Source organism: Myotis daubentonii, chromosome 9 (assembly GCF_963259705.1).
Source record: "Myotis daubentonii chromosome 9, mMyoDau2.1, whole genome shotgun sequence".
Taxonomy (NCBI): Eukaryota; Metazoa; Chordata; class Mammalia; order Chiroptera; family Vespertilionidae; genus Myotis; species Myotis daubentonii.
In genome coordinates, this window is record NC_081848.1 from 77,723,254 (window position 1) to 77,749,196 (window position 25,943).

Sequence of the window (25,943 nt, forward strand, 5' to 3'; positions counted from 1 at the left end):
ATACGCCTCAAGAAATAATCTCATTTAGTTCTTTGTGGGGTGAAGAGGAAGGTGGGATGTGGGCATTCGACGCTGGCATCCTCTTTCAAATACTGTGCCTGATGCTTTTTGTAGCAAACACTACCACACAATGAAAAGGACCCTGTGCCTTCTTGGTCTGCTTTGCTGCCACTGAGAGGTGGGGGCTGATGAGATAGCACCCACCACCCAACATTTCCAAGGCCTCCTTTTTAACATCAAAAGAAATCCCGGGTGCCCACGCAGTGTACCGTAGCCGTACTGTTAGTACCTGCTGATGGAGAAAACCCATGACACAAAGTCTTTCTGAATCCTGTGGTGCTTCCTGCAGTTGTCTATTTGCTAACACATCATTCATGCCTGGGAAACATCGCTGCAGGCAAAACTTGTGCTTCCTCAGACCCCTGGCCGAGCTGGTTTCCGAGGGGCCTCTGATTTCAGGACTGATCCCGAGTCTAGATGGTGTCACAAAACTCTTGTCTTACCCTCCGTCACTGGATAAAGATCAGGGGTTCTCAACGCTGGCACTACTGACATTTTGGGCTGCTGAACTGTTCTTTGTCGTCAACAATCCTGGGCATTGTAGGATGTTTAGCAGCCTCCCTCGTCTCTATCTCATCAGGGGCCAACGCACCCTCCCTGCCCTTCAAGCACCCCCTCCCCCCACCACACACATCTCCAGATGTGCAAATATTCCCGGGGGAGGGGGAGCTACACTGCCCCTGGTGAGAACCACTGATCTCAAAGAAATCTAATAATTCTGTTGCCTCTCTGAAGCCATCATGTGCTTGCTGCTCCAAGTCAAGTCAGGAGAGTGGAGTCTTACCTGTCTTCACCAGGAGTTTACTGGACATCTGACACTCCAGGCTGGACGCCATTTTGCCAGTTGTGACCACAGCCGTCGACACAGCGGGAAGAGCGGCATTTGGGTTTTCTGCCAGCAGAGGCGGCAACCGCGTGGCCCTTACTGGTGCGGTGACGGACGTCAAGGCTGCCGTGATTGTCAGCGAGCGTGTGGTGGACGCCCTGGGCAGGTCTGGGTGGGTGGGGTTTGGGAGGTTCGTGTGCATGGCTTGTGGCTTCCTGGGGAGGTGTGTTGTGGACAACAGGCCGGAGGCGGTGCCCGTGTTCCCTTGCATGGCTGTGTGAGTGCTCGTGGTGTGTGCTGATTTTGCAAACATGTAGGTTGGCGTGAACGAGGAGGCTGGGTGGCCTGCCCCTGGTGTCGCCTTCGGGCCCGATGCCGTGTTGTTTGTGACATGTCTAGCTAGAGCAGTGGTCAAACTGCTCTTGACTAACCCAGAGGCCACGGCCGAAGGGCTGCTGCCAGGGCCCTTAGCGACCAGGGCTGCAGACAGCGCCGCCGGACTTGATTTCCTCGGGAGCAACGTGGATGCTGCTACAGCTGCTGTTGGCTCTGCCTGGGACGCCACTGCGAAGTTCACTGTCAAGAGAGAAAAAGCAACGTTTGTCACTGGCCCACAGTGCCCACATCCCTTGAGGTGATGAATGGATGTAACTGACGGGTTGGCTGGGATGAAAAGTCTCTGTGCTCTGAAATTTAGGCCACAGAGCTTAGGCTCATTAAGTCAATTAAGCACAATGAGAATGCCAGTTACAGCAAAGCTATGGTCGGTAATAAGGACGCTTAAATTCTGAATACTTTCAAAAACACCAAGTCGGCAGAGGATCAAGGGCACGACTATTTGGGGCTGCTGAGTCTTTCACCAGCGTGGAAGGGTGTCTGCTCCTGAGCAAAGCTGGGTATCTGTGTTGAGCTTGAAGATGCTTTGGCCACAGGAGCAGTCATACCTGTTTTCTGGGTACCAGGAAACACACTTCCTGCATTAGTGGCTGCACCTGTCCATTTCTTGGGGCGCTGAGAAGGCGGAAGCACTTCGGATGGGGTCCTGAGTGAGACCCTGGTTGACAGAGGAGATTCAGCAGTAGAGTGATATCGCGGGATACTCTGGAATGGTGTGGAAGCATGTACCACAGGAGATGGGTAGAAGTTGCTGGAAATTTTGGAGCTTGTATCCATTCCATCTGAAAACATCTCCTGCAAGCCAGCTGTGGAAGGCAGACTTGGAGAGGGTAGCGAGAGAGGCCATGTTGGATGGACAGGCCGCTGTACCTGGGGATGAGACGTGGCTTGTTGACTTGTGGATGGGTCATCTTCAACTTCAGTTGCTTGGAAGTCTCTGGAATGGTTATTACTTGTAGACAAGACAGCTGTGTGGTTTCCAACCATGGTAACATCTGACTGTTGGATGGGCCGGTTGGTGCCTGTATCAAGGACTGAATCCTGAATGCCAAAGCCTTCTGCAGTTGCTACATGCCCAGCAGTGTCTTTGAGATTCTGGGGGTCTATTGTATTAACAGCTGAAGCTAAAACACTGGGGGCAGGAGAGGAAGCTGAGTGAGGTTTCCAACTCGTGGAGTTAATTGTGTGCCCATTTATAGCATAATTTGTTTGCTGCAGCAAGCCAGATATCGTTGGTTCTGTGGAGAGGGATCCAGTTTCTGCGGAAAGGGAACTCCGGAACACATCTGTGACCGCTAGCTTTTTCACGCTTCCCATTGTTGAGAAATCATAGACCTCAGTGGAGGAGGGAAGTGCCGTCACCTGTTTGGAAGTTGAAACTGGCAGCTCCGAATGGCCCGTCGCAGCTGCGTCCGTCTCTGGCTTGCTGCTGGAAAAGCCGGGAGATGGGGAAACGGTCTGGGCGGCTCGTGTGGAGGGGAGAGAATGTGGAGGTAATTCTGAAGCAAGGTTTGTCCTTGGCGTTGTACGGACAGTGGATGAAATAGGATCAGTGCTGAAAGCAGAGGTGAATCCGTTTAGAGTGTGAAGACTCCGAATCTCTTTACTTCGGAAGGTCTGGAGAGCAACTGTCAAACTTGCCCTTTCGTTTTTCCTTGGGACAGCTGTCCCGCCACCTTCTTTCTGCAGCGGGAACGTCCAAGTGGCGGCAAGGAGATTAGGAAATGTGCTTGAGAGGAGGAAGTCGGTAGCGGCAGCAGGAGGGGGTCCATGGTGGCCCTCTCCCTGAGGAGTTGGCATTCGGGGGAGGGTGGATGGAGAGGCATGGTTCCCTGCCGGCTGCAGGACAGCGGGAGAGTCTGCCACTGCGCCCTTCGAGGGTGATGCAGGAACCGCCCGAGAAAGGAGGGCTTGTCCTCGGCCGGCTGTGGTGGGAGGCAGAGGAGAAGGCACCAAAGAGGAAGATGTGTGTTCTGCGGAAAGGACGGGCCCCTCATAATTCTCTGGAGCTGCTGACAGGTGCAGTGGGTTAGCAGAGTCCTTTGCAGTGGCGGGGGCTAGTGTCCTGTTGGTCATTTCCACCGCCCCTGACTCAGCAGTCTGGAAAAGTGAGGGCACAGCCCCACTCTTCAGAGCTGGCAGAGGCGCCCCCTTGTGCACTGTTCCGGCCACCTCCGCTGTGACTGGCTGGGTGGACGCAGGTCTTGATGCCGCTCCCAAGCTTGACCAGGAGGGAGTTCCACGGGGCAGATGAAGACTTCCAAGTGCTGGGGGAGGGGGAGACCGATGGGCCAGGTCTGGCCCGGACCTCAGAAACTCTGGTGTGGGGGAGCCTGCTGCGCGAGGATCCTCCGTGGGGGACAGCTCCGAATACTGCTTTGTTGAAGATCCAGAGAAACCTAGGCGGGGGATGCTTATTAAATCCTGGGCATTTGGGGATGGAGTGTGGTTCCTTTCGTCAGCAAGTGGGTTTCGGGGTTTAGCCACGCTCTGACTTGGAGAGCAGTCAGTTGGAGCTGTTTGGGGGACTAAAGGCGCTGTGGTGGGTCGCCCGGCTGGCTTAGAAAAGATGATGGGATGAGGCGAGTCAGGAGCCAATGAAGGGGATGGAGGTGGAGGGAGAAGCGGGAGGATGTCTGACCTCAGAGAATGTCGTTCTGAGATGGAAGGAGCCCCGACCCATACTGGCTGAGACGGGAGGACAGGGCTCAAGGACGTCCCCGAGGGGACAGTGGGCAATGCGGGGAGCATGCTAGTGTGAGGCAAACCTGACACACCGGCTGCTTCTCTTCCCCCTGGCGGTCTTGGCTGGACCGGCGACCCGGTGGAATCCTTGGAAGGCTCGAGGGAGGCGCTATATCCGCTCCCTTGGTGAGGGGAAGCGGAGAGGTCCCCGTGAGCCCGAGGCCTGCGGTGTGTCTTGGGAGGAGGTGTTCGGGTGAACGGCAGCACGCTGGTGTTGTCAGGGGTGGGGCCCAGCACATCCTTGATTCTATCCACTGCGGAGGAAGACTGGACTTCGGAGAAAGGCCATGTTGGTGAAATCGGGGGCAATTTCCCGGGAGGAAACAACTCCGGGTTTGGGGTGACAGTTGTCTGTAGGTTGTCTGTTCCTGTGAAACAAAATACCAAGCGGTCAGACATCAGCCAGTAAGTGCCTGCGGGGGTAGGTCCTGGAGAGACGGCGTGGGCAGGAAGGCGCTGCTCAGACCTCTTCCACCCCTGCACTGAGGACGCATTAAACACTCTCAAACAATGCATTCAGTAATTAGAAATATGCAAATGCTGCAGCTGACCTACAGGGCAGGAATGGAGACAAACTGTCCCTGTGAAGTGATGTTTAAGCAAAGATGTGGGACACACTTGTGTATTTTAAATCTTTTTTTTTCTACACCACCTATGACAGTTGGACTGGGGAACTCACAATCTAGAAAGTCGAAGACAAATGGGGCTCCCTGCCATGGCCACTGACACCAAAACAAACCTCATCCGAAACCCAAACCGCCCAACGAAAGGACCACGAATCCAAATGCAGGTCTTTGCTTAGGACCCTATTGCATCTCGAGCAGAATAACTGGGGTTGCCTGTGTTTGGAGAGATGGCAGCAAGGAGACATGTGGTCTTATTGAATATGAAAGGATTCCTGATGTTATCGTTCATGCCATGTCAAAAGCGCAGGGGATTTCTTTCAGGTTAGGCTACTTCTGCAAGAAAAACTCTTCCCATCCAACCTAGGACCAGAGACACCCCCTCATCAGCTGGGGTCCCTACGAGCAGACTCACTCTCCCTGATGGCCTGATGAATTGAGGGGCCATGTTGAGAAAGCCCACGCAACACAAACTGTGGTGGCCGCTGGAGCTGCAGAAGTCTCTGGGAACTATGAGTGGCCTCTCCTAGCAGAAGGTGGCTCCAGCGAACAGCCGGCAAGAAGCCAGGGCCTCCCAATGCTGCCTCGGTTGCCTCCTGGGTTCCTCGAAACTCCTGTAACCCAGACAATGGCCGTCCTTTCCCACTCAGTGCTGTTCCTGTGGCTGCTGGGGACCTCCAGGAGACGTCAGCCTACGTTTCCAACCACAGTGATGAGACCCTCCCTCTGTCCCACCCACTGCCCACCTGCGGGTTTTCCTACTTGCAGCCCTTACAGAAAAGCAAACCCAACCAGCAACAGCTCTTAGATGTAGGAAACTAAGCCAACCGACTAATAAACATTAATAAACACCCCAAACCCCTCCTCCTCGTCTGCCAGAGAAAGACATCTGCAGCTTTCTGTCAGGTCCCAGAGTCAGACTGCCTGGATTCAAATCCCACTCCTCCATCTGCTAGCTGTGTGGCCTTGGACAAGTCACTTCACCTCTCTGGGCCTCATTTCCTCATTAGTAACATGGGGGCAATTACAGTACCTACCTCAGGAAATCCTCTTAAGGATTGAAGTGAAGCGATACACTTAAAGTCCTTAGGACAGTGCTTAGTGCTCCCAAAATGCTAGCTACTGGTGGTGTTGCTACTGGTATTTGTTCAGCCCAAGGTAGGCATGGACGCACTCAGAAGCTTCCTCAGAGAACCCGATGCCAGTCAGAACTCATTGTCACGATCCCCCACATCTGTGGGGGCCCTTAGAGTCTGCAGAATATTGTCACACCCTGATCCCACCTCGAGGAAGAGGGAAGGTTATGACCCCCATTTTACAGCTGAGGAAACCAGGGCTCGGGGGGAGCAAGTGCTAACTTGGCCCAGGTCACACAGAGAGTTATTCTACAGTCGAGCATGTCTCACTTCTTTCGACGTCAGGCTCAAGTCTCCCCAGTGCTATGCGTGGGAAGGAGGTCTTCCTCCACCTTCCGGTCTGGGCTGGGCTCCGTCCTCCCAGAGGGACCCCCCCTCCACCCAGACCGGAGCCCACTCAGGAGCTCCCTCTTCCTCCTGAGTCGGATGGTGTGTCCCTCTTTGGCGCCGCTTGGGCAAACACCACCGAGCACAGCTCCACATCACAGAGACCTGTCAGGCTCTGACTCCCAGAAGGTCAGAAGAGATGGAAGAAGCGCCATGGCTCTGCTGAGGCATCCATCCCACACCCCGCAGTTCTGAAGCCTGGCGCCGGGGACATTCTTGCCTAAGATGAATTCTCTTGGGGCTTTTTAAAAACAAAATGCACCGGTTAATAGAATCAAATTGCCATTCCTTGAAGCGCTGCCAGCAAATAAGAAGATTCTGTTTAATGCTTTGACATTCAACGTTTTTGTGTTCACAGAGGTTTTCTTTTTGTAAGAAGTTTACGGCTTTCAAATCCTTTGCGAAACAGGCTTAGAGATCAACTTGACTCCCCCCCCCCCCATTATATACAATGTCACTTTCATTTTTTAAAACCTCGGTTAACGTGATCATTACAGAAAATTTAGCAAAGACGGAAAAGTAGAAGGGAGAGAAAAAGAATCCCAGTCCTCCCTCAGCGCTCTCCACAGGCAGGTCCCAGCACACGGAGAAAACCAGGTTCACACTGAGGTGAACTGCACGTGCGGACTTCATCCTTGGAAAAGCTTTGGTTCGCTTGCTTTGCAGACCTGTAACCACACTGCATTCCCAACTCTGCACCTGCTCTTTCTCTTTGAACAGTATATTACAGCATATTTCCATACTGGATGAGGACGCATATTATTTCCACTAAGATGTGGTATGTATTTTTGTTTGTTTAAACATCCCCCAACTGTCAAGGTGCAGTTGTTTATAAAAGCTCAGTATCTACAATAATAAAAGCATAATATGCTAATTAGACTGGACAGCTGAACGACTTTCCAGACAAAGCCAGGGCTGCAAGGGCCAAGGGCAGCTGCCGTGGCTACGAGGGCCGAGCCCCTTGCATGAATTTCATGCATCGGGCCTCTAGTTATAAATAATGGCCTCATCCCCTTCCAGTGTTGTCATCACAAACCCTCCGTGGCAGGTGGGACAGACACAACGACTTCCTCTTAGGGTCTAAGACCCCCTCCCCCCACACACACACAAGTTCACGCGCATCAGAAGTAAACCAATGGGACTTGGAGTTCTCTCTCCTCCCCCTATGCCCTGGCACCCTTCTGATCTTTCTGATGGGGTCACTTGTAAGTTTAAAAACTTCATCCCACAAGATGGCATAAACTCAACCTAAAAAAAAACACCAAAAAACACCCACAACTGACCACCAATAACTGACCTTCATAACTAGGACAATCCTATTAGCAAACCTTTCCAAATTTTCATATTAATTTTTACGATTTCATTCTAATGGCCTTCAGGAAAGCTGAGGCCATTAAAACCCATTAGGCAAGACAGGCGGGAGATGTAGGAAAGTCTGTACCTAGAGAAACGCAGTCACAGGGGCTTAGAGAGCTGGGCAAAATAACAGCGCACTATCAGGCTTCACACCATGTTGAAAGGTTTAGACATAAACCACTTCTCAGTAATAGTCCCAGAATTAAGTTATCATTCTTCCCACAATCTTTATTTATAGAGTACTTTCCCTTTCTGCTTAGTGTTATAGCCAATTATCTCCCTTATTGGGACAATCACTTAACATGAATCCCACAAATACGTATTGAATGCTTTATCTGATGGTCACCCCTTTACAAAGGTTAAAAAACTGTAATTCTCACAGAAAAGGTGGTTGATGCCACTGTTTAGGCAGTGATGGCGAACCTCTGACATGCGTGTCAGAGGTGACACGCGAACTCATTTTTTTGGTTGATTTATCTTTGTTAAATGGCATTTAAATATATAAAACTAGGGGCCCGGTGCACGAAATTCGTGCACTGGGTGTGTGTGGGGAGGGGAGTGTCCCTCAGCCCAGCCTGCCCCCTCTCACATACTGGGAGCCCTCAGGCGTTGACCCCCATCACCCTCCAATCGCAGGATCGGCCCCTTGCCCAGGCCTGACGCCTCCGCCAGAGGTGTCAGGCTTGGATAGGGGACCCCCATCTCCCCCTGATCACTGGCTCTGGCCCCCGCCCAGGCCTGAGGCCTCTGGCCCAGGAATCATGCCTGGGCAGGGGACCCCCATCTCCCTCTGATCGCTTGCTCCACCCCCCGCCCAAGCCTGACACCTCTGACCCAGGCTTCAGGCCTGGGCAAGGGGACCTTCATATCCCCCAATCCCCGGCTCCGCCCCCCACCCAGGCCTGATGCCTCAGCCAGAGGAGTTGACCCTCATCACTCTCTGATCACCAATCACCGGATCGGCCCCTTGACCAGGCCTGAGGCCTCTGGCAGAGGTGTCAGGCCTGGGCAGGGGACCCCCAGCTCCCCGTGGTTGCAGGCTCCGCCCCTGCCCAGGCCTAACGCCTCTGGCTGAGGCGTCCGGCCCGGGCAGTGGGGACCCGCAGCTGCAGCGGCCCCGCGATCGTGGGCTCCGCTTTAGACCCAGGCAAGGGACCCCTAGCTCCCGGGACTGCCAGCTTCGACCGTGCCCAGCTCCCATCGCTGGCTCCACCCCTACTTCCTGCTATCACTGGCCAGGGCTGCAAAGGCGCCTGATTCTCTTAGCTCCCCGCTGGGTTTTCGATCACTGTCAGTGGCAGGGGGCTTCTTCCTGCTTTCCCTTTCGCCTCCCTGCATTGTGCCTACATATGCAAATTAACCGCCATCTTGTTGGCAGTTAACTGCCAATCTTAGTTGGCAGTTAACTGCCAATCATAGTTGGCAGTTAATTTGCATATAGCCCTGATTAGCCAATGAAAAGGGTATCATCATACGCCAATTACCATTTTTCTCTTTTATTAGATAGGATAAATATCAAAAATATAAATCTTTGTTTTACTATGGTTGCAAATATAAAAAAAAATTTTCTATGTGTGACACGGCACCAGAGTTAAGTTAGGGTTTTTCAAAATGCTGACACGCTGAGCTCAAAAGGTTCGCCATCACTGGTCTCATGTGTGGGATCTGGGGTCAGAGCTGATGGGTTCATAGCCTGACTGCCTTGCTCCAGCTGTGTGAACTGAGACAAGTTACGCGCCTGTCAGTTCCTGCTTCCCCTTTTCTAAGGTGAAGATAGCAATAATCACTGTCTCACAGGTGATTATTTGAGGCTTAAAGGCATTGATCCAGGTAGAGTCTTTGGAACAAACACACCCTGGTAGGCGGTCAGCAGTCAGTAGATGTTATCATATTACCATCAAGGAGCACAGAATCTAATTAAGAGGTGTTGGAGTCATATCTTTGTTCTAAATTATGACAAAAAGAAATTCTTAGACTCCCACTTTTGTCGTATATAGTATTCTATCTTCTTGGGAACAGTTCACATTTCTTACGATAAATCCCTTTTTTCCGACTGTAATTCTCCACCGTACCTGGGTAATCCCGCTGGCTTTCTTAGCTCTAGCAAGACTCCTGCATGAGATCTCTCCCCTGAAATCTGCCTAGTTCTACAAGCAAGCACATGGTTTTGGAGATAACTATTCAGTATAGTGGCAAAGTGTTCGCTTTCCTATTAAGATTCCTTACAAATCTAACTACAACTCTAGCTGAGATGCTGAGAGGAGAAAGTAGAGAGAGAACAAGAGCTTCTCATATATTCTCATATATGTATATGAGAATATTTTTTTATTGCTTAAAATATTACAAAAACTGTACATTTGTCTCCTTTTTTCCCCCTTGATCTTCCCCCAGCCTCCCCTACCCCCCAGTATCTTGTGTCCATTGGTTATGCTTATATGCATGCATATAAGTCCTTTGGTTGATCTCTTACCCCCTCAACCTTCCCCAGCCTTCCTGCTGTAGTTTGACAGTCTGTTTAATGCTGTTCTGCCTCTGTATCTATTTTTGTTCATCAGATGAGAATACTTTTGATAATTAATCCAGAAATGAAAAGGCTACACAAATTAAAATATAAAGGAGGAGCCACTATTGAAAAAGGCACCAGGACTGGTAATATTCAACTGAGTTCTATCTAACTTTTAAAAAATAGGTAACTCTAATGTTATTAAATCAATTCAGGCCTTTGAAATATATGATAATGTTCCCAATTTGTTTTATGAAACCAGTCCTGCTTTAATATCAAAATCCAATAAAGATATATGAAACAATAATCAAAATATGTAAATGAATACAGGGCAGCCAAGCAAAAATGTGTGTGTGTAGGGGAGAAGACTGTAATAAAAAATAGGAACTTATGTGTACTCCAGGATCACATTTATGCAATTACACAAAATTATGTATTTACATACGTAAATAATAAATTATTCAATGCATAAATTATCAATAGATAACACTTTTATAAAGTCTGTGACAGTCAACACAGACACATGTACCAGCACATACACGAAACATACATACACACAAAAGGGGAATGTAAGGCTTTTCATTGCATTTAAGGGCCAAATGGTCTGATCCTAGGCCAAACTCTGAACTCTTAATGTATTCCTGAAGGTTATCATTTGCAACCCCAACCTTGCACCATCTACAATGTGGCTCACAACAGGCAGAGACCTTCTCATTCATTTTGTATCTCACAGGATAGTTCGTGAGGTTGAAAAAAACCCAAACCTGTATTAAGGACATCCAGACAGCCTGACATACTCTAAAACTGAGAATAAGCAAAGATAACCATGTCAGAACACCTGTTCCAATAAACACTGGCCCTAAGCAATGATTTGAGGAGGAAAAGTTCTGTATTCGAAACCATTCAGGAAATCTCTTAACAGGAGAGTGACAGCGCAGGCAGTACGAAAGCCAGGTAGTAAGCAAAAGTCTTGTTTAACCTAGAAAATCCCCAAACTGGCTGACTGTGGAACTCTTTCTTCTTTTCTTTTTCTGCATGATACCAGTTAATGTCCCCAGGAGCCGCTGCTCTGAAGAACACCTTGAGGAAATTCTAGCGTCGGTCATTTCAGAGTTTCAAGTCGTTGCCCTTGGGCAATTACAGACACAGAGAAAACCCAGAGAAGAACTGATGGGTGGGCTGGATTGCTTATGGAAGAAGAAAACGTGTTCTTTGTCATTATGCGGTTGGCAAATTCTGCTCCTGTTTTCTTGTTTCACAGTGTATTTTATGAGACGTACGCATGACCTCTTCCCTGGATGCGCATCACTTGAGATAGCATCGGGGTGAGCACCAGAAAAACTGGAAAGTGCTGTTGTAAATGTAAAGGACCATCATCATTATACTGGTTGGCTCTAATGCCATCTTGGGCATTAAATTAATTTAAGTAAAATGATAATATCAATAACTTGATGGTTTTCCTAATGGGAGACATACAAGAAAAATGCTCTACTGGGAAAGGCTGTGTGATACCTCATGGATACTGATGTTCTTACAATCAGACACTAAAAACGTGCAAGTGTCCATGTGGGAGCCAAAAAAAGCAGAATATGTTGCCAATATTAATAACAAATATTATTAACTCTTAATGAATATTCATTGATGACTGATTTAGGCAGAAGTCTATGCATATCACTAGTTCAGGATTTGTTAATACATATCCTTATAAAAAGAAATGATCAACCAAATTCTAGCAGGACTGAATAATGATTAAACAAATTGACTCTAAAATTTTAAAAATGTTTATTTTTCAAACCTTTGAGAAGCACCTAAATTAAAAAAGATGGCTAATATGTTCATAGTAAATAATGTCATTTAGCTCAGCTGGTGTGCTCAGTGGTTGAGTGTCAACCTATGAACCAAGATGTCTCAGTTTGATTCCCGGTCAGGGCACATGCCCGGGTTGTAGGCTCAATCCCCAGTGGGGACCATGCAGGAGGCAGCCAATCAATGATTCTCTCTCATCATTGATGTTTCTATACTTCTCTTCCTCTCCCTTCCTCTCTGAAATCAATAAAAATCTATTTTTGAAAAATTTCATTTATACTTTATTTGCCTTAATGTTTACCTATGTGGCCGTAGCAACATAGCATTTATTTTTAAAAATTCTATAATTTAGACCTTTCTGAGACTACAATTTCTTTCACTTGGTATACATTAATAAGATCTATCCATATTCAGTTTCAATGTATTCAATTAACAAAAGTTCCATTTCTATCCCCCAGTGCTTCCCTAGTAATAAACAAAATCACTAGACATGATTTTTCAGTATCGGCGGTGGATTTTTCCTTCATCATTCCCGTCTCCTCCAGGCCTATCTATGCCTAGCAACAGTGTTCCAAGATGCCTGGCTGGAACTAGGGGTGCCCACAGGAGGGAGCCAGGATGCCGGCTCTCTTGCCACGTGGCCTATCCAACACAGATTCCAGGAGAAGCCTGGGACACGGTTTGGTGGGAGTCAGGAAGGAGAGGCCACGTGTGTCTACCTAACTGCCACCGACTTGAAAGACAACAGTCCACAGTCTAAGCCTCCTTTCTACCGTCATTCAACTAGCACAACCTACACCAGATAGTTCCCATATTCAAAGCATCCAGTCTACCTAAGAGTGAATTCCCTAAGAAAAAGCGCTATGCACGTAGCAATAAATGATTTTAATCAGTGCCAGAAGAATGGGGAAAAATGAAATTCAATAAGAAAGTTAAAAATTATTTTCTAGCCTTAATTTGAATATTGCTGAACAATGGAACTGACTTTGTAGTAATCGAGTAGAAAGCGAAAGAATAACTTTATTCTATGAATCCAAAAACCAGAGAATGTCACAGTTCCCGGGCTCACTGCCACTATACACAGGACAAAAGCAGAGCCAATGCTGCCTGAAAAGCAACGAACAGAACAGATTAACACAGAGCAGTCTCCAATATGTAGTCGATTCTGCTGTGATTTCATCTAGGTCAGTGAACACACAGGTAAAATTAATGGATGATAAAGTTCATACTGAGGGGAGTAGTAGAAAGCTCACCCATGGGCCTGGGATCTGGAGTCTGATCGGGGTTCTCCCACCTGCTCCCTTTTGGATGTTAAGCAAATCACTTTGCCTGACTGGGTCCCCGTGTTCCCGCTCAGTAACATGAGAGGATAAAATCAAGTCAACTCATAAGAGCGCCTCAATTACACTATGATTTAAAACAAGAAAGGGATTTTCAATCGTTTTATCACCCCTAGACCATAGTTTAATCTTGCCCAGCAAAGAAAAAAAAAAATTTGCTACATCTTGTAATCTCCAGATACCTCCCTCCATTCCCTTTGTTCCCTTACACGGCATCTGATAAAGAACCTGGGCCCCTTAACCTGGGGTGTTCCCAAGGCCTGCGCAGGGCAGATGCACACTCAGATGCGTATGCTCTCTGCATTTCCTGCAAATGACAGAAATGCAAGTATTTAAGTTCTCATTTTCATTAATTTATAATATTGTAAAATGGGAAGTACATAACAACAAAAGCAGTCTGTATGAACGGCGCCCGCACTCTTCCTCATTCGCCGAGAGCGCTACCCCTTTCTCAGGAAGAATAAAATGGAAGGGCCCCTTCTCTACCAACACCAAGGATTCTTGTTACTAGGAAGCCAACTTTGGGCTCCTAAGCATTAGAGATAAGGGTTTTATCCCTTGCCCAGTCTTTGCAAGTTCCCTTCATCCTTCTATTTGCATTCCTCTCCTTTCTTTCTAGACCTTCAGCTCCCCTACCTACACAGCTGTTACAGAAGGTGGCCCTGTCACGTGGAGATTGCAGCAGTAACTCTTCCAGGAGGCAGCCTTTCAGCAGAAATAATAGACATATGCCGCCTTAGAAGCTTAAGCCCGTCTCTCCTGGGGAAATGAACTCCAAGAGGCGCCTTAAAAAGCAGCAGCACGCAGGAGAGGCAGGAAGGGAGAGATGTTTCCTAGCATCGTCGTCGTCGAGGAAACAATCCTGCCACCAGCCATTACAGCTGGGTCGTCTGCAGAAATGAGTGTTCTGTAGGCAGAGCAGATGTTCCAAAAGCTGTATCATTTGTAAACATAGATGAGAAATGTGAATTAAAGATGTGACCTCACTCAATATCATATTTGAGAGTAACAGCAATGAGAACATTGAATGTAATTGGAGCTAAGAATGCAAGGATCTTTTTTCCAGTCCAAATATAACTGCAGAAAAACATATTTTGAAGAAGTAAAATAACTCTCACTGTTGCCTGCCACCATCCAGTGCAAAGTGAGCCAGTCTAATCCTGAGGCTCTTAGATAAACGCGGCTGATTCCACATCTTTGCTGAAATAACTGCCAATTCTTCGGCCACAGGAGAAATGAACGGCTGGGTTGGATGGAGGTCATGATGTAAAAGGATGATTAACTAGAAAGAAAAGGCGGAGGAGAGCATTTATATCCCCTTCAAAATTTCAGGGACTTGGAAATAATGGCTTGAAATATCCCATCCCACTAAGAAAGGTAGGAGGAAAGCTGGTGGACATCGGGACCTCAACTTTTATTTTTGCATTTTCAAGTACAGTTTTATTGTACCAATGGAGAGTCACATTCTGCTTAAAAATCCAAGAGGCTTTTTTCAAAAGATACAGTGGAAAGGAAGGGAGGAGACACCGATAAAGGAAGACCAGCAGGAGGTTCAGAGATTAAGTGACAGTTTCTTCTTAATAGAACTATTCAAAAATGATGGGCAGATATGCACGCCCATACATTTTTTAAAATGCTAGGATGATGGAAAGAGTGAAATTATGATGATTTCCTGACTGTCTGCTTAGAGTTTCTATTGTATCTTCTTTACCTGCCATAGTCTCTTATGTTTTAGATGCTCCAAGGAAAAAATCACATACACAGACTCCATGGTATAATCCACTTCACCTTTATTTTTATTTTTTAAATATATTTTTATTGATTTCAGAAAGGAAGGGAGAGAGAGCTAGAAACATCAATGATGAGACAGAATCATCTATTGGCTACCTCCTGCATGCCCCCTACTGGGCATTAAGCCTGCAACCTGGGCATGTGCCCTGACCGAGAATCGAACCAATGACTTCCTGGTTCATGGGTTGATGCTTAACCACTGAGCCACACAGGTCTGCTCAACTTCACCTTTAAATCAATCATTCACAGGCAGAGTTTAAAGCTATACCTGATTGCCTATCCCAGTTCTGACAGCACTCATAATCCTGGACTCACATGTTCAAGACCTGTGGCATCCCCTCCTTTTACACACACCAACCTGACCTCAGCAGAACAAAAAATCCATATGGAGAAGTTATTCTTGCGCTCTTCTCCCTGCCTTGTTTTGGTTTCAGTTCTGGGATTGCTCAGGCCGCACAGCTGGTGGTAATGGCAGGGAGGAGATCAACTTTGTCATGAGAGTTTTTTGTTTTCATTCAGAATCTACATTGGGCATCTGCCTCTTGGCACTTACGTGCCTCTAGAGGCCTTGTGGAGCCTGGCGATGATCTTTGAGGCAGTAAAGTGCCACCCACAGGACAGAGATGGAAAAACACTTTTTGGGTTTCCTTGAGATGGCTACTTCCTCTTGCCCCAGAACCCGGTGAGTGCTCCTGGATCCTCCTCCGTTCTGTCACTCTGGATCTGCAATCCTGGAAAAGAGGCCCGTTTCGGGGTGGAAGGACTGATGCCCTCCTCCTCCTACCGCTGAGGCCCTGGTCATCTTTACAGGATGTCCAGCAGAACCTGAAGTCCTTTTCACTGAGAGGTGGTTCCAGTCGTCCTGGATGCTCCTCTTCCTGGGGTTCCCCATTTAGACATGTTTGTGCCTGGTCCTGAAGCTCTGGGAGTGGGCCCAGACTTCTTGCTTAGAGGTAGCCAATTGGTTACATTACAAAGGTGGGTCACCTCCAACAGACTGGCTGTCTGGCCTGTTGTGAGGATTCTAAGCACAATCCCAAATCAGTAGGTAAGTGTGCTGGGATCAATTAGTTACATCTGCTATGGAGGCTGTATTGTAGAATGGAAACAGGAGTGAACAGATATCTAGCACCCTGGGCAGGATGAGCGCTAAGGTTTCTGCCAGCATCTAGCCTGGCTCCATTCATTTTCAGAAGATAAAACCAGGGCCAAGGGTGGCTAAGTGACTTGCCCAAGGGTTATCGGCACTGGGCAAGTCTTGGCTTCCCTATGACAGTGTTCCACCACCAGATGTACCATTTTACTTTTCTGAAGCATCAACTGGGAGACAGAGAAGGGAAAATGAAGTGAGGAGGGCAAAGGGAGAAGGTGAAACAATGATGAAGGGACCAAATGGAAAAGAGGAAAAGATGAGCAGGACTAGGCCAGGAAACAGGTGTGACTTCCAGGCTGCAACTGGTACACAAATAAGCTCTTTCCACACCTGGGAAATCAAAGATACTGACGCTTCCTCACCACCCGCTTGAGAAAATCCACTTGTGTAACACACACACACACACACACACACACACAAACACACACACACACACACACACACACACACCTCCCAGTTCCATCCCTGAGCTGTCATAGCCTTGGCTGAGCACACCACTGGTCGTGTGAATGTGGACCAGACGCGTGGGCCCAGAACGGATAACTGGTCTGAGCTGGTTTAATTGAACTTCCCCCCAGGAATCTGAAACTGGGCCCTGCAGACACTTGTCATTCCATATTGGGTGCTTGACGAGGAATGTGATACTAAGCAGGAAGCCATGTTTGGCACACATACACACCACAACAGAGAATGCTGATTGAAGAGAGAGAGCGAGAAGAATGAGACAGATACAAGGAGCAGCAGGAGCAAGAGACCATGTGGCCTGGAGAGAGAGAGTCAGGGAGGTTAGGTGCTCCAGTTCCACAATTTAGGGGGACTCAGCTGTACTCTGAACCACTGGGTTTCATGAGGTACCTCATGCTTTCCAAAATATAGTCAGCCCTTGGCTTCAATTAGCTCAGGTGGGTTCTCTTCTCTGTAAGCAAATATGACCACTGGTTAGGCCAACTGAACCCTGGTTGGTTATCATTGTCTATGAACACAGTAACCCTGCTGTGTGTGGGGCGGGGGAGAGAGGGAGAGATGAGAAGTGGTTCCCTATTAAAAGCCAAATATTCTCAGAAAATCCAAATGAATATGCTCACCTTTGCAATGACATAGTACTGACTTTTATCCACCAAGTAAGGCATTTAGGCAACAGATCAAATTAAACAAGATAGCAGCTACTTAAAATCTACTTTGCTGATTAGCTTCAGAAATAAATGTGGAACAAGTTTATGTTATTAATTTACTACCACACATATTTCATGCACAACAACCCTAGCGTTTGGGCTGCAAAATCCTGAGAACATGGCATCCATTTGCTGTTCACAAATTACTAAAAATCCCACATGGTAAAGCCTTTTAAATCAACTGCAGGGGAAAATCAGTGTCTGATCAAGATTCTGGGCCTGTAAAATTGGCTGGCGGTGTATGAAGAGCTCCTAAAACTATGAATAAATAAAGCACCAGCAAGTGATGAGGCAAAGCCTGTTGAAAGACGACTCCAGAGTTTCCTTGTATGAAGGCAAATGATATGAAGTCGGGAGAAATAAACTGCTTTAAAAGACAATTCACTTTTGTGGGGATTGGATTTTTGATGAAATCCTCCACAGGTGGCACAGAACATGAGAACGTGGAGATGTCACCACGACCAGCACTGGTCAGTGCAGACCTGCAGAAGTCACGAGGCTTGTAAAGGATTCATTGGTCCATGGCTTGCTTCCAGTACACATTCTGGGATAAACCAATTTTCCAAACTAAATTTTTCACTGTTTCAAAATTCTTTTGGTGATTTTGCATAAAATACTACTCTAGTTTTGCTGAGTTTATTCTTCCTTTTGTTTAAATGTTTAATCTCTAAAGAGATAAGCCTCCAATGCTTTTCTGGATGCTTGAGAAAAGATATTTGGAACAGCGAGGAGCAGATGTGCAGCTCACACTGCAACACGACTCACCCTGTCTAAGGGAGGTACCCTTGTAACTGGTGCAGAGAGCTGTAGCTTCATCTTCCTTGTCATTTACCTCCTTGGGCACCTACCTGTCCAGAGTCCTTAGACTGGGGCATAAATAAGATAATATGAAATAGTTGGGGCAGTTTTGATTTTCATTTTCAGCAGCAGAAAGCCTTGTGCAAGGTAAATGACCAATAAACAGACATCGTTTTGTCCAGATGTGGAAGACACCTTTTTGAGCATCTGTCCAACACATGGTCCCTTCTCTAGAAATGCCGTCTCCTGAAAACAGGAGGTTGGTTCGCTACCAACTCCAATTCTGATTGTCCCCAGAGGGAACACCTGCACCAGGGGAAGCCAATCACCCCTGGCCTCCCAGCAAACAGGGCAGCCCTGGGCCAAGAGCACTGCCGCCGGTGGTGCGTGGGACACTGGGCTCCATACTCCCTTTTCAGGTTGGCTCTTTGTCCCATGGCTACAGAGAAAGTTTCCAGATAAACATACAGGAGAAGACCAGAGAGAATGAAATGAGAGAATTTGTGGGGGAGAAGAAAGGAGGAGAGAGAGGCAGAGACAAACAACAGAATGAGAGGGCCGGCCCTGGATAGGATGGTTCTTTTCTCATCATGCCCATCTGCACTCTCTCTTCTCACCACAATGTAACCCTGCAGCCTTCCAATAAGACCCCCCTCCACACCATCTCTGATCCAGCTAGTGTGAGAGATACGAGCAACCAAAGACGATGACCATCCAAACCTTGTGTATGATTCAAGCCACCTCCACCTCATCTCCGTGAGGAAAAATGCCCATCCCTCCAGGGTGAGATTCCACTTCTCCACGAGAGGATTTTCTGTTGAGTTGGAAAAATATTTGTTTTATTTTCTTTTTACCCTATTTTTGTAGTTTATCTGTGAACAGCTCAGTACAGTCCCAAACACCTCATAACATCTGGAATTTGCTTTTTTTTATGATGCTTGATGAGATTTTTATTATAAATCTAGAGATCAAAAGGAAAGCTTCCCAGCTGACACTTCTGAGCACTGTGTGGGGAGCACCTGGGAGAACATGCTGCCTACGTTCTCTCCCTCATGCCTGAGGTCAACTGCACCACATGATGAGAGCACAGGGGAGGGCCACAGCCAATGGGTGCAATTTTCTTAGTGTTCTTTTCTCTCTTCAATCTCAGTGGGTATGAACAGAGAGCCTTGGAATCTGACAGACCACCCAGATGAAAATCCCAGCTCTACACTCACCTCACTGTGACCTTGGGGCAAGTCACTTTACCTTGCTCTGTGCCTGTTCTCTCACCTGTGAACTCCCTTCCTCGCGTCATTGACAGGGCTAAAGGAGACAATGCATTAAAGGGTTTAGAATAGTGCCTGGTACACAGTGACCATTAAAAATAATTGGGTGGCCCAGCCGGTGTGGCTCAGTGGTTGAACATCAACCCATGAACCAAGAGGTTACAGGTTCGATTCCTGGTCAGGTGGGAAAGTGAGAGCTAAGACAGCTGAGGTGACTAACCTAAGCTAGAAAGGTTAACAATGTCTTCTAGTTGAAGTTTTGTTCCTTTCGGGAAAGAAATGAAGTGTACTGAGGGCCAGCCACTTAATGAGGTTTCACATGTTACCGCATTCATCCTCCCAACACTCGGAGTAGCTATCACCGTCCCCATGTATCCGTCAGACTTCCATTGCACAGTTTAAGCCAGTGTACGCAGGAAAGGGCTTACCAGGGATGATGAGTGGCTTAAGGGTCTTACTGGGAGTTCTGCAGAAACGGCTGCTAGTGACAGCTTCCAAGAACACACCCAAAGTCACCAAAGAATTGGGATACGGCCGAAAAGGAGCCAACACGGCTATGCCTGTGCTCACCTGGAGAGACGGCAGCTGCAGGAATGTGGCCTCTGCTCCTGGTATTGTGGAAGTGCCTCTGTTTGGCTGACCATCACTCACACCTGGAACCCTGCCTGTACTGGAGCCAGAGAACTGTGATTTTTAACTTCCTAGCTTCTGAGGCCCTGGAAGGCACACTTGGAAAGAGGGTAGAGGATGCTGGCCGGTGTGGCCCAACGGTTGAGGATGGATCTATGATCTAGAAGGTCATGGTTCGATTCACTGTCAGGGTACATGCCCGGGTTGTGGGCTTGATCCCTAGTAGGGGGTGTGCAAGAGGCAGCCGATCAATGATTCTCTCTCATCATTGATGTTTCTCTCTTCCTTCCCCTTCCTCCCTGAATTTTGTTTTTAAAAAAGAGGATCGGGGAATTGGAGTTTCCAGTGGAAACTTCCTAGAGTGAGACTTGAACTCAGGCTGGGTGACTCCTAAGCTGGTGTTGTTCCCACAGAGCCAGGCTGCACCCATTTACTCTCCCTCCTGTTTGTTTCCATGTCTTGGTTGCTCTTGAACTCGGCTTCGCATCTGGCCACAACCGCTCCACACCGACTGAGTGAGGCTTGAACAAGTGCCACAGCTGACTCTCAGGAGCAGCCGATTCAGGAACTCCTGCAGGGGCTTCCTCCTATTTCTTACCCCCTAGGAGCTCAGGGTCTTCACCCCCACAATGTGCATAATGTCCATAAGTACCTGGGCCTCCCTCTCCTCTCTGGCCATGCCCGCATCCTCTCCAGCATCACCTCGCCCTTGCTCTCATGGCTGCCTGCCCCAGTTCGTGGAGATCCTCTTTCTGGTGAGTGTATCAGAGGCCAAGTCCAATATCAGGGTTCCTAAACTCTGGTTATTTTAGAGACAAACAGTCCTGGGATTCTAAAAACAAGCCCCTCTGTACAATCCAGCCAGTACCTACGATGTCCAATAATAAAAGGTCCTTCTGTAGCTTTGGGGCCCATTGTGATCACCAGTTTGCTATAAGCTATCAATTTCCAAAACCGCCCCCAAAAATCTGCTCTTACTTTATGCTGCATACAGAATCCCACCCCCACCCCACCCCCGAGTAAACCTGGCATCAGCACAGCCATTTCTGAAACAGAGAAGTTAGTCCTCCCCCCGCCCCCCCACCCGGTGCTAAGGGGAGAGAATACAGAACTTCCCGGTGGGGAGTCACTTCTGCTTGCCTCCCGTTTGTGAGGATGATCAGAGCGACATTACCGAGGGCAGCCCAGATGGCAGAGGTGGCCACCTTCATCCCGAACACAAACCACCCCAGGCCCTGGCTGTACATCCCAGCAGCAGCAGGTGTGCGCTGCAGAGGAAGCGCTCCGGCAATTAAAAAAGTGACATTTTAATGGATTACGCACATCAGTTAAGGCTGTAAATCATACACCGCCTGCCTTGGATGGGATCCCAGGCACAGGCAAGAAGAGGAGGCAGCATCAACACTATGAAAATTTGATCGCTCCTTCTGACCTTTCCATACTTCACTGTGAAAACCAACATTAACCTTCACTTCCAGGGAGGCCTCTTTCTGCTGCTTAACAAAGGCAATAGTTTGTCTCTGTAATAACACGTGAGCTGGCTCGCCTTTGTACATCCTGCACGTCACCAGTTACCTGATGGGGTCCCATTAGCCCTGGAAATAAAGTAAGTGGTCCTTTCTGCTAACGGCGTGAGGAATGACAAGGGGGCGCAGGCGCAAGGCTAGCTGGAGGTACCAATCCACAAACAGAGGCTAAGGTAGGGCCTAGAAGATTGCTTTGTTGCTGGGTTTTTTTTTTCTGTTTGCACAATGTGCAGGGTAGGTTTGGTCCTAAAAAGTGACATTTTAATGGATTACGCAGATCAGGGTACGAAGATAAGGAAGGAGTCCTTGTCTGAAAAGACTGTGGGAAAGAGAGACGTGCCAACAAATCATTACAAATACAAGGCGGTGATTGTGCAAAATGTTAGAAGAGCGATGCGATGGGCACGGAATAGGTAGGCACTCTGCATTGGGGTGTCAAGGTCACAGAGAAGGTGGCCTACCTCACTGGTCTCACTTTGGAAAACAAGTTACCCTCACTGGCTGTCACTTCAGAGTTAAACTCTCCCAAAGAGATAACAGAATCAAAGAGCTGAAAGGAGACCATATGCCCTAGTCCTCTGATTTTATACATGAAGAAACTAAAGCCAGACGTTAAATGACTTGTCCAAGATCGCACAGTGTTACAGGCTAAATTGTGCCTCTTCCCCAATTCATATACTGACACCCTAGCAATGTGACTGTACTTGGAGACAGGGTTTTTACAGAGGTCATTAAAGTTAAATAATCATAAATGTGGGGCCCTAATCCAATAGAACTGCTGTCCCTGTAAGAAGAGAGAGACACCAGGGATGAGCACACACGGAGAAAAGGCTGTGTGAGGACACAGCCAGGAGCCGGCCATCTGCAAGCCAGGAAAAGAGGCCCCAGGAAAAACCAAACCTGCCAACATCTTGAATTTGGACTTCCAGCCTCCAGAACTGTGAGAAAATCAATTTCTGTTGTTTAAGCCACCAGTCTGTGGTATTTTGTTACAGCAGCCAGAGCTAACAAATACTCACAGCAAGGAAATGGACTGGACTCAGGCAAAATCCCAGGATTCCACTTTATTTGAACACCAATCTTTCCCTTTCTCATTCAGCGAACAAGTCTCAAAAAAGACTTGCACGTTGGTGGTGGCAAATGTCCACCTGCACAATAGAGATGCGACATGGCATGATTGAGATTTAACCTTTCCTCTTTTATCTGCAAGGAGCAACGTAGAGCAATTTATTTCTCCTCCTCTCCTGATCTCTCCTCCTTTTGAAGATTAGGCATCTAATGGGCAGTGCAGTGATAAGGATGGGCTGAGAGCAGAGGCCAGTGCCTGGGCTCCTCCCCCAGGGAGCCACCATGCTTTGAGGTTAGAGCTTTAGCAGCATGCTACGGTAGATAACGTGAACTGTTTTACTCAGTACCAAGTCCAACTTCTTTCTAGCATGCAGAGGCTGGGAAACCCAAAACTACGCTTCCCAGATGCCCTTGCAGCTGGGTTTGTGTGTGAATTAAGTTTCGGTGAGTAGATATGCATTGCACACGATTTTAATCAGGAGTGAAGCCGGGTGCAGTGGAAGGCAGGGTGCACCGCATCTGTTTTGCTGCCGTGGGTCATGGCTACATCAGTGTAATTCTCCAACCCTCAGCTATGAAGCAGCTTCGTGACTGTGCAGAGGCCCAGTTCTTCAAGGTGGTTTTAGAAGTTATTCCTGAAAGTTCAGCCTAGTGTCTCTTCTATAGCCCTCCCAAATAGTCAGCAAGGTAATTTAGTACTAACATTTATAAGAAACCTCACTTCTTCATGAACTAGCTAGAGTAGATTCAATTACCTGCAACTGAATAAGATAAAGAGTCATATATCAATGCAATAAAATTTAGCTTGTAAGGAGCCATGGCTTGTGCTAACGAATGAAGAATAGGAACTAGTAGTTGAGTACTTACTCTGACCAAAGTATGTTACACACACCATACAATAGAACCCTCAAAAATATCTTGAAAAGTAGGTACGAGTGTTTCTATTTCATAAATAAGGGCTACGGTCACACAGCTGGTAAGTTACTCAGGGGTCAGGCTGAGAATCCAAAACTGTCTACACCCACACAGCTCACTGTCTACACCACACAGCTCACTGTCTACACCCACACAGCTCACTGTCTACACCCACACAGCTCACTGTACACCCACACAGCTCACTGTCTCTACACCCACACAGCTCACTGTCTACACCCACACAGCTGTCTACACCACACAGCTCACTGTCTACACCACACAGCTCACTGTACACCCACACAGCTCACTGTCTACATCCACACAGCTCACTGTCTACACCCACACAGCTCACTGTCTACACCACACAGCTCACTGTACACCCACACAGCTCACTGTCTACACCACACAGCTCACTGTCTACTCCCACACAGCTCACTGTCTACACCACACAGCTCACTGTACACCCACACAGCTCACTGTCTACACCACACAGCTCACTGTCTACTCCCACACAGCTCACTGTCCACACCCACACAGCTCACTGTCTACACCCACACAGCTCACTGTCTATACCCACACAGCTCACTGTCTACACCCACACAGCTCACTGTCCACACCCACACAGCTGTCTATACCCACACAGCTCACTGTCTACATTCATGTGACTGTTCATTTGATTTCACTGACAGGACTTTAACTATTCTACTGTCTTCACCAACATAACTTCGCTCTTCCAGAAAAATCTTAGCCAGGAAGATAAAAGCTGCAAATAACTCTGCTATTCATTTCGGGGACTTCCCCCAAAAATCTACTTAAAAGTGCCCAATTTTTCAATGCATAGCATCAAATGACTATTGGCACTCCAAGAGCCTTTGAAATGATTGGCTTGCTGTGTTCGCTTGTTATAATAATCTTCAACTATTATATCTTGATCTTCGCCCAATCCTAATTAAGACACCCTAAACACCTCCTAATCTACTCTCCTCCCTCCGAGACACTAGGACTCCATCAAGGCAGTGTTCCCTGGACTGACGCAAGCAATAAACTCAGCTTGGCCTCAGCTGCAGGGAACTTAGGGGCATTTTGGGAGCCAGTGTTCAACCAGACCCAGATCCCCCTGTGTTCTCTCCACTATACCTTGATGTTTCCCACTTGAGGGACTGCTGCACCAGCAATGAGGTATTTCCCCTAGAAAGCAGCTGCTCATGGGTTTGGCACAGAACACCAAGCAGGACCGGATCCTGTCCCTCCCAAGCATCACGCCTCCCGGGCTCCGTCTGCTCTACATCAGGCCCGACGCTGGGGGAGGCGGGACTCCTGCAAGAAGCTGGACTTTGGCACGGCGGGTTTATGAGAGCAGAACGCCAATATCAAGCGAAGTCAAAGTGCAGAAACCCTCCAAATAGTTTACGTTCCTCTAATGGGCCAAAACCTGGGTGTTTTCATAGTTTGAATGTAGCAGATATGGTGATGAAGCAACCCATAAGCTTGACAAAATATGGGGTGACTTTTTAATGCCAGCGCCTTGCAGTCCCATCGTGTGTTTTGAATCAAATCTAGGTAAACTGAGGCTGCAGCCGAAGGAGAGTAGTGAGAGGAGACAGTATCATAATGCTGCATCTGGTCTTCACTTTGTAGCTCATAATGCACTTTTACACACAGCTCATTTACTGTCCCATCAACCCAGTGTGTCCTCATTTTACAAACAGAAAAACAAAGCGTCCCTCCCCTGTAAATAGCCAACTAGGGAATGGTAGGGCCAGGACCCATGCCATTTCCTAACTTCAGATACAGAGCCCTTTCCAGAACACATCCACCCTTGGGCAGGGGAGCAGAAGATTGCCTGGGTTCAAATCCTGGCATTGCCACTTTTAAACTGATAACCGTAAACTTCTTAACTCCCTCTGCCTAGATTTCCTTACGTGTAAAATGGGGGTAATAGCAGAAGTCACAGGGTTGTTGTGTTGATAAATGTCGCATGCCATAATATAAGTTTCCCTGAATAATGCCTAGCTCAATAAATGAGAAGTGTTCCATAAATATCAGCTATTATTATTGTGGTGGTCGGGCATTCGAATCTTTGCACTTCGCCACTGAAGTATTCTGTAGTCTTGGAATATTGTTCCCAGATCCCAAAAATCTAGCCTCAAAAAAACCAAACCCAGAAGTATATCTACAGGTGGGAAGGATCACAGAGCAGGCTCCTTTCCACTAATTGTTACAAATATCGCTACATTAACCTCCAAGAGAGCACAGATGGCGAAAGAAAGGAACGGTCCCCACTGCTTTGCTCAGACCGGAGATGATGCGAAGATGAGCAGACACGATAGGTGAAATCTCAATTTGACGACAGTGGGAATGAGAGATCATCACAGGGAACTGGGGCGGGGGTGCAGAGCAGGCGTGAGAGATACCATGGATTTACAACTTACTAAAATTTACAA

The 25,943-nt window shown here is 47.7% G+C and overlaps 1 protein-coding gene across 3 annotated transcripts in view; it reads right to left on the reverse strand.

The window, feature by feature from the left end:
• The window catches only part of KIAA1549L (KIAA1549 like), a 214,817-nt gene that overhangs the window by 86,810 nt on the left and 102,064 nt on the right, over nucleotides 1-25,943 (reverse strand). For 2 of the 3 annotated variants that reach the window (XM_059709756.1, XM_059709754.1), the window contains exons 2-3: nucleotides 4,051-4,395; nucleotides 845-1,462 (exon numbers count right to left, since the gene is read on the reverse strand). In XM_059709756.1, the coding sequence (XP_059565739.1) occupies nucleotides 845-1,462; nucleotides 4,051-4,395 (963 nt within the window). The remainder of the gene's footprint in view (nucleotides 1-844; nucleotides 1,463-4,050; nucleotides 4,396-25,943) is intronic. The other variant, XM_059709757.1, reaches the window with a different exon arrangement.